Here is a 14569-nt window from a genome sequence, read left to right on the forward strand (position 1 = left end):
CTGTCGACGCTGGTTACTGTTTCATGCAGTTTTGAAATTGGAAACTTTTAGATTTAGGCTTAACAACAATCTCAAATATCAGCAAGGGACAAATCGGTTTTTGCCCAAATTAAATTGTACGAGCCCTACCTAAACTCAACAAAGTCTAAATACCTTTGTTTACCGTTCCACTAAACTTATTAGAACTTTTGCGCAATTTTACAACCGTTTATTTAGGCTTAACAAAACAATTTTACATAAATTTGTGAAGCTTGTCAGACAGCCAGCCATGTTTGGATTTGCGTCTTAAAAAACAATGGGGAAATATATCATTTCATCGATGGCAAAGAAGTTCTTTATCTAACCTTATAGGAAATCATAGGCAAATACATTCATGGCATGGGGTTTCTAAAAACGAGTAATTTTATTATTTTTCTCCATCCATGAAATTTTGATTATTTGCGCTTCGCAATTTATACACGACCCCGAGTAAGTAGGAAGGGGTTTAAAAAGTAAACTGGAACGTCACGTTTCGATTTAGAATTTTTTTAAACATAACTGTAAAATATATTCCGAATAACTGTTTTTCAATTGGTAGAGGAAAAAAAGTGATTTCACGCTTTTTGGTTAACAATTTGTTCTCAAGTTTTCTTTCTAAAATTTGGCCAAAAAGAAATAAAAACGAGGATCTAGATTTCGCTTTCTAAATCAGACAGATTTTGGCCTACCGAACTTGCCCCCATAATTTTTTTTTTTTTTGAAACGTTAGTTAGAGGCCGATTCCTGGTATAACTAGGCCTAAAGGTACACACCCCTCTTTGCTAACGTACAACGAGGCAGCAGAGAAATATTTTTCATAGTGACCTATTGACCCCATCTTGGATGGAGAAGAAGAAGGGCAGTTAAAGCATTTTTGGAAAGGCGAAAATAACTGAGCCCGGCAAGAGGGTATCCAGTCTAGAGTCAAGTGACCCCTCGGGCGGTAAAGACTATAAGTCCATCCCGGCTATAATTATGTCTGCACTACTTTTATCTATACCAGTATTTCCATAAGGTATAAATCCGCCTTGATTTTGTTTAGGGTTTGTTTTGCAACTGAGGTTGAATATAAAAATAAATTCCTCCAGACCTCAACCTTCATTTTTATACAAAACAAAGTTATTAGACTCAGGCTCTTTTAGGAGCACTAAGGCTCGTTTCTTGCCAGAATTGGCCACTTTCAAGTTTCCAGATCTATTGGATGTCTTGGTAATACATTTATTAGTTTTAGGTCTAAATAACTCAATTTAGGCCTATTCAGTTTGGAGCGTCAAAACCTTTGGTTCTTTAGTAGATACGTATGATAGGCCTAATTGTTCTCTTTCTAAAGATACCAAATATTTGGTGTTACAATCATCAGACTCGAGAAATAAGAAAACTTTTACTGATTTAAAAAGCCCGCGTAGTTTTGAATAAAATGGAGTATAAATACGCGGTGTATTATTACTCCATGGTGGAATTCGTTGTTGTTCCCCAGCTTTGGGGGCCATCTAGTGATCGATAGACGAATCTCACTAGTAAACAAGCCGGCATTGCTTGGGCAGTTCATTTTGTCGAGAAGCCATGGCGACGTTGGACGATAAATTGTTGGGCGAGAAATTACATTATTACTGCAGTAGCAGTGAAGATGAAAAAGAAGATTCGGACGATGAACATTCTGGGGAAGAAAAATGCGAAGCCAAACCTCAATCCAGCAAACAAACTACGTTCATACCGGAACCAGAAGTCCGAGACTGGGAAGGGTCATCTGTCAATGTAAGTTAGGCCTTGGCAAGACAACTCCCATTATTTCCATTCCATCATGTATGTTGTTATGGTTTCCTATAATATCTGTTGCTCCGGGCTGTAAGGAAAATCAAAAGGAACCCCTTTCCCCCTCTTATTTCCTTCCTAATCGCGTCCCTTCCACGTCCTCGCATCCTCTCAGAGGCCGGTGTGCTTGCTTCCTTATTTGCCTTTTGGATAAATTTGCTCAACCTCCCGTTAAAATAGTAATATACCATCAAAATGAAGCTACATATTTCATTGTTTTCTTCAAAAGACGGGGCCAAAGGGGGTTTTGAAAGACTGGCAACGCTTTAAACAACTTGAAAACCAAAAACGGGAAGAGGAAGAAACTGAAAGATTAGCTTTGATGAAAAAGTTGTCATTAACATGTAGATCTCAAGTACGAGTCTCTGTGACTTATGACTTTTTAGGCAATCTAACATTAGAATATTGTAGAAAGATGAAGAGAAACTTAAACAGGAAGAGGATAAAATTGATGAAGAGCTTCAAAATCTTCTTCATGATGAGTTTCTTAATCAGTACATGCAAAAAAGAATGCAAGAAATGATGCAACAGGTTGTTGCTCAGTAAGTTCCGTTTCTTGACTTGGTTTCATTTCTTTAATGAAATTAATTCCATCATAGACCTAAATATGGTTCACTGATAGTTCTTGCATCTGGACAAGAGTTTTTAGATGCAATTGATAAGGAAAAGAAGGGAATAACTGTCATTATTCACATCTATTCTGATGTAAGGGTTTAATCTGTCGATTCTTAAGTCTGCAAAAGCTTTTAAAGATGCAATATTAAAAGACTTTCTTTGCAATTCAGGCATTAGATAGCTGCAAATCCATGAATGGTTGTCTTAAATGTTTGGCTCAGGAATATCCTCAAGTCAAATTTTGTTGTCTTGATGCAAATTCTGCAGGGATGAGCAAACAATTTGTTAGTGCATACATTTAGCCCCTTTTTTAAAATTAGTTATGCAAAGCTAATTTAATTAACATAATTTTAGGAGGAAAGTGGTGTTCCCGCCCTTTTAGTTTATAGAAAGTAAGATTGGTAACCATAATAGTTAGTTTTAACCCCTTAAATCCCTGACTAATATCCTTAATTTAGTGGTAATTTAATCGGAAACTTTGTCCGATTATCTGATGAGTTTGGAGATGATTTTTTTGCAACTGATGTTGAAAATTACCTTGTGGAGTGAGTTTTATTATTCCTCCGCTTTAAAGAGGGATCATTAATTCATGATCATTCCTTGAAAATATTAGACACGGAATGCTTCCTGATCAAAGTCTGGTCCCGGTAATTGTTAAAAGCTCCGAAAAAAATGAGGATAGTGACTTTGATGTTGAATGAAGACGAAGTCCGATCAGTATTTGTTTGGAATCTGCGCTTTTAAAAACAAACAAACCACCGTATCGCCCAAATAAAATAATCATAATTCATAACCATATGTTAAGGAAAAAAGGAAATCCACCACCACTTATATATATTTCGTATAATATCGTCATTGTAAAAGTTTGATACAAGAGTTTGGAAGAAAAAACGTTACGTAACAAAAAAAAAACAAACCTGCAATTGTTACCCGCATTTTTGTACCAAAGACATTGATTGCGACGTATGTTTCTACAAAACTAATTAATTCCAATCTCTCTCATATTTTTGTACCGGTATTATGACCATTGCATTTTCCAACATAATTTCACGACTATTTGTTGTGAAAAATATTTATTTCACTTCATTGAGTCTGTGTTTGGACCAAAACAAACTGCGCGTAATCTTGTAAGGGGAAATACCATTGACGTCATATTAACCATTAATATCATGTTTCTATATTTAATATTATATATATATGAAGTTTGGCATAATCCATTGACCATAAACTGCTTTATATGCTTGACCTCCCCAGTCCCAACTTTGTTTGTTTGTTATTTGTAATTAATAATTATTGTAAGGTTTATTCATGAAAAATAAAAATTCCCCTTGAAGTATAAAGAGTTGTTTATAAAATATTAAAATTTTAATCGAGAAATAAAATTATTTATTAATTTAAACAGAGAAATGGCAGTCCCCCGCCTTTCTTTGTATTATCTCTATGGGAAAATAACGTGGAGTGTCGAGTCTCTATTTTTATTTTTATTCATATTTAGTTCCAACTTTATCTACTAGATGGCGACACCAGTTCTATATTTTTCTAAAATTTTGGGGGGGGTATGCATTTTCGCGATTTTTGAATGGCTTCTGCTTTTTCAAAGCGGTCAGTCTTTCTTGTCTTCTTAGCTGTAGGAACCCCGAAATCCGTTTTTGTCTATAAATAGCATCGTAACATAGTCCATATTAATATTTAATCTAAATTTAGGATATGTAGTTCTTATATAAACCGTAAAAATGTCTGGAATGATTCCATAAAGCCAAAAAAGAGGCTTATCAAAAAGGTAAGGTACCAAATATCAATCCTCGTAATGTTATAATTAAATCCGGAATTATCGACCGTGGAACTAATTAAGATTATTGATTAGTTAAAAGTCATTAGTATTCGCGTACTTGGTAATACATAATAGCTTTATTCTAAAATTATACTTAAAAAATTAGTTTCAAGGTAGCTTTTAATTTAAAAGACCCCCCCCCCCCCGCCGCCGGACCCCTCTTTAGGCGTGAGACCGCATCTTTATTTTAGAAAAGAAACCTCGAAGGTTGGCCTGGTCACGATTATACGTGAAAGGTCAAAGTTTAACCCCCGTTTTTATAACAGTAGATTGTATACAAAACTTTTTTCTGTAAACTAGACTTGCGCACAGATCTCTCTCCGCCTTGCGATTCAAGAATGAAGTATTGTCACTTCTTACTATATGTATATAGAATTTAGTATTATCTCAGGCTTCGAGGTGCTATTAGTCCTAAATTTTTGGTCAGAAAAAAGGGGGCTAACAAAGCTCTGACGGAAAAACTAAATAGGAAAAAGAAAAATACACCTGCCGACCAAAAATACACGAAATCTTTCGAGTTTCTTTATAGCATAACTAGTATAAATGGTTTTAACTTAACATAATACTCTGACGCAACACTTAAAAAAGATTTACGGAGTCGAGTTCGCATTAGACCTCAGTCAAATTCGATGTTTAGGAAAATAGACCCTCTTTATTCAGTAGAGAAACGCGGGATGTATTGAAAAGAAGTTCTCTTTTTAACAAGTATCTTCCTCCTACAAAGAGGTAAAGTACTTCAATTTCTCTCCCTTTTTTCCGAGGTTTATTACAGCTAACCCTTTGATAAAATTTAAATGAATGATAAATTATGATAATTAAACGTGTATCTATTGTTGTAAACGCTAAATTTATTCATTGTTTTAGAACAATTAGTTATTTCGCCGCTCACGCCGATTATAATTAGTTTTATTATAAAATTCTGTTGATCTTTTCCGACTTAAACTTTCTTTGAAACTTAAATAAGAAGGGGGGAGGTAGGGGGTGTTAGGATTTTTAAATTTTGTAATCGCAAAATAAAGGGGGAGGGTTTTTGCATTCAGCTGAATGTTGACCTCCCACTGTCTCGTCCCGGTTTTATTTTTCTTACTAATTTCTTGGCATCTTGTAAGGTAAACTTAATACGGTTTAATTACTGTCCGGCTGGTTTTCTAAAAACTCTGTAATACTCGCGGTTCGGTGTTAAAAATGTCTTTAACTAGATTTTTGACTTGTAAATGTTTAATACCGTGTTTTAGGAAAAGATGCAGAGTAAGCTCTGGAATTTTTTTCATTTAATTTGGTCTATTTTTTGTCTATTTTACTTGAATCTTTCCGAATTATTAAAACGAAAACAGCGTGAAGGGATGGATTCGAGTAAAGCGGATGAAGTGTCCACTCGTTTTCCATGCTCTGGTAATGGGGATGGAAAAATGGACTTCAACATCTACGCCACTCGTAAAACGGTGGCTCAAGGGATGATGGACATTGCTCTCTTTACGTCCAACGCTTCGCAGTTGAAGTATCTCTTGATTCATGGCATTGATGACCAGCATTTTGTCATCAGCGTCACTTTAGTCGGAATCTCGTTAACCATGCAGGTTAGAATGTTCTAATAGACTATAGACATAAATAGTTTAGACCTTGGATAAGTTGACTGCTGGCAAGTTTTACGGCTGCTTCGCTATATAGAGAGTTGGAAGTACTGCGTCATGCGACGTCACGTTAGATAAAATATACCAGGAGGAGGGGCTTAAGTAGCTTTCATTCTGTAAAAACAAATATACCATAATGGCGCTGGGGGTGGAGCTAACACGAACTGCTAAGTCCGAATAGGAGTTCATATATGGTTTTGCTTTTATGACAATTTCTAGGCTTCCAAACCGCTCAAATGCTATAATCCAAGTGTATTTTAATTCAAATCTAGACTAAATTGTTTCAAAAAGTCCCATAGCATCTTTCTTCTTCATTGCTTCTAACCTGCATTTTTTTTCGCAATTTGTAATTGTATCGTAGAAATTACCGCTATAGAATCAAATACACCAATTATCTTCTTTACAAAAAACCCAATTTAGATCTACTCATTTGACTAATCTTCTTTGTAGATAATTTACTTCCCTTCCGAAACTTCCTAATTTTTCCGGAACTTAATCAGTTCTGAAGCTTGTGTTTATTTTCTAATATCATATTTCATTCTTTCGTCAATCTGTTCCTGTTTTAATTTTATACCCAAACGTGGTTTCGCTTCCTCGTGAGACACTTAACTAAATAAATAGCAGCATATATCTAAATATGGCATGACATAAAGACAGTTAATATAAAGAGTGTCATTGTTTTTTCGGAAAAGACCTAATGTCAAGCTTATCGAGTTTCTAAGCTCAAATCCCTTTTTACCGAGAGATGTGAGATGTTATTTAATATTTAATGATATTGCTTTGGTACATTAGACAAAGTGGCAAGCTATCTGTGCAGAGACTGTATGCATTGCCAAAAGCTGGCGTATAAAATATAAATCGGACAGCCATCATGGGCGCGGCCCCTTCTAAGATATATATATTGTTAATCCCACTCTCTCGAAATTAAAAAGCTTAGCCCTTAAATCATCTCCCATCGTTTCTTTTATAACCCATTAATCCATGGATAATTTTTATTCCCACTTTATAATTAACAATAGAATAACTTTTCTTCGTGACTAATTAGCGTTAAGCAATTAATCGCAATTTAAACTTTTAAGTTACGCAATGAAATGGATGCTTTATTAACATATTTGTTTCAATATTTCTAAAACTTCAAACCTACGTACTGAATTTAGATTTAGAATCTTTTCTTGAAGTTGTAATAAGAAAATGATAAATTCGTCAAAACAGATTTAACTTATAGAATATCGTGGTTGTTCGAAATTAACCCTAAGTGGTTAAATTTCTAGTTTTTGAAGGAGCGGAGAGAAGTCGTGAATAAACTCCATTTGCTCGATCATTACGAGTCTAAGCGACTGCCTGCCAGAATCGTGATCGTTTTAGGAATGTTCAGAATAAATAATCTTTAGTTAATCTTTCGAGAGTTTTTGTTTTAAAAGTTAACACTTCACGCGTCGATAAAGTAACTTATTGGGTTCCTTGCGAAAAGAAAATATTGTAGCTACTTAAGAACGTAAATAATGATGTTGCAATGCAACAATTTGTAACAAGAATATTCTAGTTTCATGAATATTTTATAATCCGTGTCTTAATTTAGTGTTCGTTAATTGCTTAACATACATTCTTTCCGTTAATTAATCCTACTGGTACAACTTTCTGTTGGTACAATTCATGAATAACCCGACTTTATCGCATCCAAGTGGTGATAAAAGTTTCATCATTCCGAATCCATTTGTCCCGCTTTTCTCGAATTGACCGCATTTAGAGCGAACTGGAATGGCTTTTTTCTTTTCTTTTCTCTTTACTACAACTAAAGTTTGCATGTTCCTTTCCATCACGGTGGCGTCAATTCTCTTTCATCCCGAGTTTTATTAACGTGTCTATTATTTATTCATCTCAAAAGACGTGTTGATCTTTCCAACCCCGTCCAAAAAGAGAATCACGACAAGTAAATCACGACCCAAGAAACCAATTCCCCGTCATAAGTTACATTATTTTTATTTCGTTTATCTTGAATTGTAAGAAGAAATATTTATCACTCCTACCCAAGAATATTTCGCTATCAATTTGTTTCGTTAGTCCACCAGCTCATGCGGTATTATTTCCATACAATATTCATGGAAAACTTTATTGGATTCTTGCTTTAAACCATAGCTATAGTTCTCGCCTTTAAACTTGATTATCATAATTCGATTCGCCATTATTTGTATATTAAAATCGTGTTTAATATTTTATAAAACGCCCCTTCTTTCTTGGTCAGATCATAGTGGGTGTTCTTTTGATCTTCTTGGGTCGTTTCAACCTGAACGCGCTGAAAGAACAGCGTAAAGCCGATTTCTTGAACAACGTCGTAATCGTTATCGTATTCTTGATTACCGTCGTCAACGTTTTGATTTCGGCTTTCGGTTCCGGTAAATATTTCCGCTCGACGTTAATTTCGGTTTATTTGGTACAGTTTTTCCGCTCCCAATTTAGGGGCTCCTGACCCCGACGCCTCCTCGGGGGACACCCAATGGAGAATTTATGGTAGCAAAGAGAAAAACCGATACGAAAGATCGGCCTTTCTCATTCCACCAGCGGCCAATTGTAGCGGTCAAGATCTCTTGGGTCACCAATCGGCCATCAGCGATTTGTTGTTTATCTAAATTCTCTTTTTAACCTTTTTTTTTAAGTTGGTAGTTTTTGGGGATGGTTAAATTTTGATCACTTAACGTAATATCAATAACCAATCAATCAATTGGTTTATCATTGTTGTTGTTGTGGTGATTTGTCTTGTGTTTTATTGTCTTATTTTTATAAATGTAAAATCACGAGTACATACCGTTTCTCGTGATACAATTTATCTTAATAAATGGATTTTAACCAATCTGTCTTTTCAATTCCAAGTATGCGCGGAAAACTCTTTTACTCCATTCCCAAAATAGATCCGAGTTGGTACTACCTTAAAATAGACTATCACCCCTTTCCCCGTGCCCCAATTTTCTGTATCAATACTTTACTAAATAGGCCAAATTAATATGACCCTTGGGAGAACTCCCAAAGAATGAAGCCATTTCGATCTAGGCACGAAATAGTAGCTTATAGTAAGGAATTCATAGGTTTAATTGGAATATTTGTGCACCCATATATCCCTTGTTAATTTCTACGCGTATTTTGTGGGCCGGGCTTGAGAACTTACTATATTTTAATTTGCCCCTTATAATTCTGACGTCTTTAATTCTAACTGCGATTTCAATGGTTGGTAGCTAAGATAGATCAGATTATTCGCCAGGTAAAATTCGTCATATATAATGATTAGTCTAGCTCTTCATAACAAAATCCGCCTTAAATACGTTGAGTGAAAATGGCCGCGCAATGATTCCTGTTAGTTGTATGCATTCTTTTTATAATCCCCAAAGTTTCGGTTCAACTTCAGACTTGACTTCGTATCTTTTAGACTATCCCGATGAGATATTCTTTCACTATAGGATAATTTTGGGAATATACTGTAGAGAAACCCTGGTAACTATCACGCACCCATCTTTAATCGAAAAGGTCCATACTTCATGCACCTGCTCAGTTTTATAGCTGAATCTCGAAAGATTTTTGGCATCTTCTTTTGTTAGATGAGGTTGGAGCACGAGGAACGTACGGTCCTCTCTCTGTACGCCCAGTTGCGTGGTCTGAAGACAAAACAGGGGGAGGACGGAGCTTGACCTTTCAACCTTTATAGGAAGCATCGCGAACCTTAAGACTTCCAGGTCGGACTGGTAACACTGCAATCATTTAAATGCAATGTAAAGGGAAGGTAGGAACCATTATGGCCCGATTTAGGACACACCCGAAAAACGGGCAAAGGGGGGATGAATCGAGAAGAGAAAAGGGGGGGGGCTGGACCACGCTATGTTTAGGACGGAGAATGATCGCCTCTTTGTTATGACTTTTAGCGTTGAATATCCTTTTTTGCCACGACTCTTTCCACCTTTTCTATGAATTATTAAAATGAAACCCATATGTGCTTATAAACAAAATCTATCAAAAAGCTTTACGACAAAAGCGTCAATTTTTAATATCGATGGAATGAATGAACATACTAAGAAATATAAATATTTCTGAATTTTGGGCATGATCAGTGATGAGGTAGTGGGACGTATCTCACTAACTGGCCTAATATGACGATTTAGGGATAGCTAATTGTTTTAGATGGTAGATTAGGCTTAATTACTTGTCTAAGATTGGAGATTAGGCTTAATTACTTGTCTAAGATTGGAGATTAGGCTTAATTACTTGTCTAAGATTGGAGATTAGGCTTAATTACTTGTCTAAGATGGTGAATTTCGTATTCGAATGGAACCATGATGCAGGATCGTAGATATTTGCGAGTCTACCTGATTTCGGTAGGTTTCTATGAGCCTCTCTCTGACTTCAAGCCGTTGATGAACAATTGGTGAATGAAGGACAAGTTACTAAATTGAACGTAAAACGCGTCCCAGATACTTTCTTCCTATTCACGAACATAAATTACTAAATTAATATAAATTTTGTAATAATGTTTCTGACATTCTGGTATTGCGAGGCGATGTCTTATTTAGGTTTATATCTCTAAGAAAGTTTATCCCGAGTGACCTATGGGGGAACTCGTGATCTAATAAGACGTAATATCTTGAAGAGGGTCTTTTTGGGTGTGTCTCGAATACATACTAAATTCCCTAGGAAATATTCTTAAGCCTTGTCCCCTTTATGTATGAGGTCGCGAGATTGAGAGTCTTGAGAAGAGACTTTTGGAATATGTATAATTTTGGTCGCGTGTTTTGGAAAGTTTGGGTCGAGCCAACCGCTCTTTATTTCCTAATTAATATTTCTTTGTAGAGAATTAAGTGGATCTGGAAATGATCTTAGACGAAAATTCATTAACGCTGTTAAGTCATTAAAATTAATCGTTCTCCCCACCACATATTTGTCATAATTTTGAATTGATTTAGGTTCATATTTTATCATATTTAAAATCAATAACGATTGAAAGTAAAATTACCTTCCCAAAACATAGCGTGATCGAGCGGGACTCTTTTTTCTTTCTTGCTAAATTTGCAATTTTGAGTAAAAATGAAAGGCTGCAATGAGAAGAAAGAGCTAGAGAGAGGGAAGGATTGAATCTCGCGCTTCTAAAAATGGTATGTTATCGTGAGAAAGAGTGTTTTTAGGTCGAGTCGGGACTTTGGGATATTAAAGTATGGATGTTTTGTAAAAGTATAAAAGAATGATTTATGAGGGATGAAACCCGTACATAATTCTTCAAGGGGAATACGGCGAAAGACGGACAGACGGCTGCTAGCCCGCGTTTGCGAGAGGTGTCCCACTGTCCATCGAGACCGACGTAGAAAAGTTTTCGGCGTTCGGCCAAAATTCTTTCCCTTCATTGATCTTTTTAAACGTCCCGATCAAAGGAGAAAACGGCCTTCCCCGCAAGGTACATTCTCCTCTCTTACTCTCTGGCATCTCGAAGATTTGTTCTCTCCGTTTTTTGGTTTATCCCTAGTCCCTTCTCCGTTGTCTTCCACTCCTTCACCCCCGTCCCGCGGGATTAAGCTACCGCTAAAGCCAAACATCGCGGGACGCGAATAAATTCTTTCCAGTTGTCAGATCTTGTCCAATTAGCGACGCGGGTTGTTTTTTATCCATCCCGATCCCACCTCCTCCCCAGCCTCCATCATCCTTTATTCTCGGTGAACGGGGCGTTGATATTATGTTTAAATCCGTACGTCCCGTTTCCGTGGGCTGTCCCCGACCTAAGAACTATGACGATATTAATACTTCAACTACTGGAAAGGAATCTATCCTTCAACGCCAACGTTAAATTTTCCGCGAAATCAGGCGGCGGTGCGAGCGGGAAAGCGTGGTGGTGGGAAGCCGCCAGCGTTGAGCGTGACGTAAGGGGGTTCGTCCTAGGACAACGACTTTTATCCGCCACCGCCTTCTCGCGTCCGGCTCAACCACGGCGCCCGAGAAGAGCGCCGGCAGTTCAGGGCCGGGAAACGGCGGTGCCAAGACGTCGACGAGCGACCCTCTCGCTTCAGCTCCGAGTACTAGCAGAGGCGTCAAGGAAAAGAAGAGCAAGAGCTCCCGCGCCTCGAAAGACCACAAGCAGGAGTCCAAAGAACCGAAAGAGTCGAAAGAAAGCAAGAACTCGGCGAAAACATCTCACCACGCGGAGGCGGCGTCCACTTCCGGTCCCAGTCATCAGTCGGTGGCGGATGACGCCGCTTCCACCGCTGATGTCTTCGTGATAATGCCCAGCGATCACCCAAGAACAACCAGAAGCGAGAAAAACGAAATGTCCGAGTTACACAGACCCAACAGTCCCACGACGGGACACCCATCTTCAACCGGGATGGGATCCACCGCTTCGGGAGTCATCATGGCACCTGTAGCCGATTGCGAACAACCTGATAAAGCCCTTCTTGAAAGAGAGGTACAGTGCCATAATTCATTCTTTATATCTCAATTTTAACGGAAACTTTATGGTAAACCCCCTGAGTTGAGTTACTACTCATTGTGAAATCTAATACGCCGGTCTCTTTATTCATTATCACGTTCTTTTCCTCGTGTTATGTGGCTTCCCCTTAGATTATTTTCTATCTAAGACATCAGTACAGTAACAGTATATCCTTGGAAAATTAGCTTACAGAGTTTCAGATTGAGCTAAGCTGAGTTAACAATATTTATTTACCATAACTTGTCAGCGTTGTCGAAGGCACTTATAGGCAGACCTTCACCCTTGTATTTTATGAAAACTAACCTTGAATTTAAATATATAGTAAATCTAGGCATATAACTCGTTAGAATCTATTTATACAGGCAGAACCCGTAAGGTTTTTTAGTCGCGTTCAATTTTCGGAACTCAAGTCCAAAAATCTTTCATGATATTCCTAAAAATATCTTAAGTCAAGTGTTTCGCCAGGGTTATTTTTTTTATTGGCGTAGAGCCATACCTGTTTCTATTACTAAAAAATATTTAGAATGATATCATGATAGTTTATGTAAGGTATGTGGTACAGGAAATCCCTTAGTATAAGAAAAGGTAGAAGGTTTTACCGCGAAAAATAGGGGTGTATTATTTTATTACTAATTCAATGCCAACAGGAAAAAATATATATTTAATATGTACAAGTACGAACGCGCGTATATCCTTCTTTAAAAAGAACCGGTTTTCAAAATAGATATAAAACGGTACCTAATTTCTTATTGCACGCTTTGTAAACTTGCATCTGTCAGATCAGGTCGGATGTAGTTGGTTTTATATATTACCGATTTTCTTTTTAAAAAACCACATTTTTTTCTGCATAATTAGAAGAGATAGCACTCATATTATTTAGATCATATGATTTAATGCGTGAAAGGCTTACAACTGCCATCACTTCATAAATAAATAAAAAAAAACCTTCCTAATTATCATAAAATAGTAATTAAGCTTTAGAGAAAAAAAAGGTTAAAATAGTTATCTTAATTTCCTTTTTTAATGTCTATCGCTTTAGTTATCATTGGATAAAAGTTCCCTACAGGTTAGTATACTTTTAGTCCCCCCTGTACATGTATGTACGTTCATGGTTGAATACATTAAACTGCGCATGCTCTGAATTCGTAAAGCAATGCATAATAATTATCCTACTAATTGTGATGCACAACGAAGCTCATAATATGAAATAAAATAAAATGTACTCCTTTAACAAAACTTCACTCTCGTTCGTTTTCTCCGACAGTTTTACTTCGTGTATTTTGGCTTCTGATATCTGTTGTTGTTGTTTTAATTTGATCAAAATAAGAGGCGTGTAACTAATTATGATTACGTCATCAATAGGGTCCGCCAATCGTAATTGGTTCCGGTGGGCGAAAGCCCCCTAAACCACCAATGGACGTTAACCTCTACGCCACTAAGAAAAGCGTGGCCCAAGGCATGATGGACATCGCCTTACTGACCGCCAACGCTTCCCAACTGAAATACGTCCTAAAAGAAGGCGATTCTAATCGATTTTACACCTTGAATATCGTTTGCATCAGTTTATCGATTGCCTTGCAGGTAATAGGCGATTAATATTTTCGATATTAGATTTTGTAGTTAGGTATGTTGTGTTGTATTCAATTAATATGGAGAAGTGACGCTCCTTGAAGTTGTATTATAATTTAAAGTTAAGTGAAAGGAAAGCCGCTGCCTTTTCTATATATTATATAGGCTATAATTAGGCTTTGTCCCCATGTGGTGTGTTATTATCCGTCCAAAGTTCCGATTCGTTTGTTAAACTGCGTGAAAGCCCCGGGGAGAAATACGTTGCGTCCTTATTGTTATTTAACTGTTTAAGTCATATTATAAGAGTAGTGTATTGGAAGGTATTCTATGGCTTCTTTAGCTACGATCTTTTAGGCTACGTATACGAATTATTGTTTAGTGCAGACTCATCTTGACGTAGATATATCTTTGGAGGAAAAGAAAAAATCGGCAGGCATACGCCTACACATTCCAGCCCACAAGTTTTAGCTTTTAAATGTCGTTGACACATCTGGATCTACAAAGGGGGTCGTCACTAAAATTACAAATACATATTTTTGTATGTAAACAGAGGAAGATGATATTTGTTTATTGTTTTAAGAACCGGATTAAACTATCCTGAACTGAAACGATCTTGATATACTAATTTTAATGACTTTG

General features: G+C 36.8%; 2 protein-coding genes and 2 long non-coding RNA genes across 4 annotated transcripts in view; 3 read left to right on the plus strand and 1 right to left on the minus strand.

Moving 5' to 3' along the window:
- Positions 1–14569, plus strand: part of LOC149717682 (uncharacterized) — a 43905-nt gene that overhangs the window by 27924 nt on the left and 1412 nt on the right. Inside the window, exons 3-9 of the mRNA XM_089834706.1 lie at positions 5611–5853; positions 8150–8300; positions 8365–8532; positions 11502–11717; positions 11796–12337; positions 13401–13427; positions 13724–13942. Of these exons, the coding sequence (XP_089690832.1) occupies positions 5620–5853; positions 8150–8300; positions 8365–8532; positions 11502–11717; positions 11796–12337; positions 13401–13427; positions 13724–13942 (1557 nt within the window). The 5' untranslated portion in view covers positions 5611–5619. The remainder of the gene's footprint in view (positions 1–5610; positions 5854–8149; positions 8301–8364; positions 8533–11501; positions 11718–11795; positions 12338–13400; positions 13428–13723; positions 13943–14569) is intronic.
- LOC149717684 (phosducin-like protein 1) lies at positions 1377–3785 on the plus strand. The gene is made up of 8 exons (XM_089840540.1): positions 1377–1773; positions 2060–2185; positions 2242–2372; positions 2430–2535; positions 2616–2729; positions 2800–2837; positions 2904–2990; positions 3059–3785. The coding sequence occupies exons 1-8, from the start codon at positions 1582–1584 to the stop codon at positions 3144–3146; spliced, it is 882 nt and encodes a 293-aa protein (XP_089696666.1). The 5' UTR covers positions 1377–1581; the 3' UTR covers positions 3147–3785.
- Positions 5743–8153, minus strand: LOC149717685 (uncharacterized). Its single transcript, XR_016367337.1, has 2 exons — positions 7056–8153; positions 5743–5872 (listed from the first exon to the last, which is right to left on the minus strand). It is a non-coding gene; the product is annotated as an uncharacterized LOC149717685 (long non-coding RNA).
- On the plus strand, positions 10347–11797 carry LOC149717686 (uncharacterized). The gene is made up of 2 exons (XR_016367334.1): positions 10347–11335; positions 11405–11797. It is a non-coding gene; the product is annotated as an uncharacterized LOC149717686 (long non-coding RNA).

Source organism: Phalangium opilio, unplaced genomic scaffold, assembly GCF_054372755.1.
Source record: "Phalangium opilio isolate 3A_F unplaced genomic scaffold, DU_Popi_V2 ptg000003l_1, whole genome shotgun sequence".
NCBI classification, from domain to species: Eukaryota; Metazoa; Arthropoda; class Arachnida; order Opiliones; family Phalangiidae; genus Phalangium; species Phalangium opilio.

Coding starts and splice junctions, on each gene's coding strand:
- LOC149717684 (XM_089840540.1), top strand. CDS start 1,582: ATGGCGACGTTGGACGATAAATTGTTGGGCGAGAAATTACATTATTAC. Junction 2,373..2,429: donor ATGCAACAGGTTGTTGCTCA/GTAAGTTCCGTT, acceptor ATTCCATCATAG/ACCTAAATATGGTTCACTGA. Junction 2,730..2,799: donor CAGGGATGAGCAAACAATTT/GTTAGTGCATAC, acceptor ACATAATTTTAG/GAGGAAAGTGGTGTTCCCGC.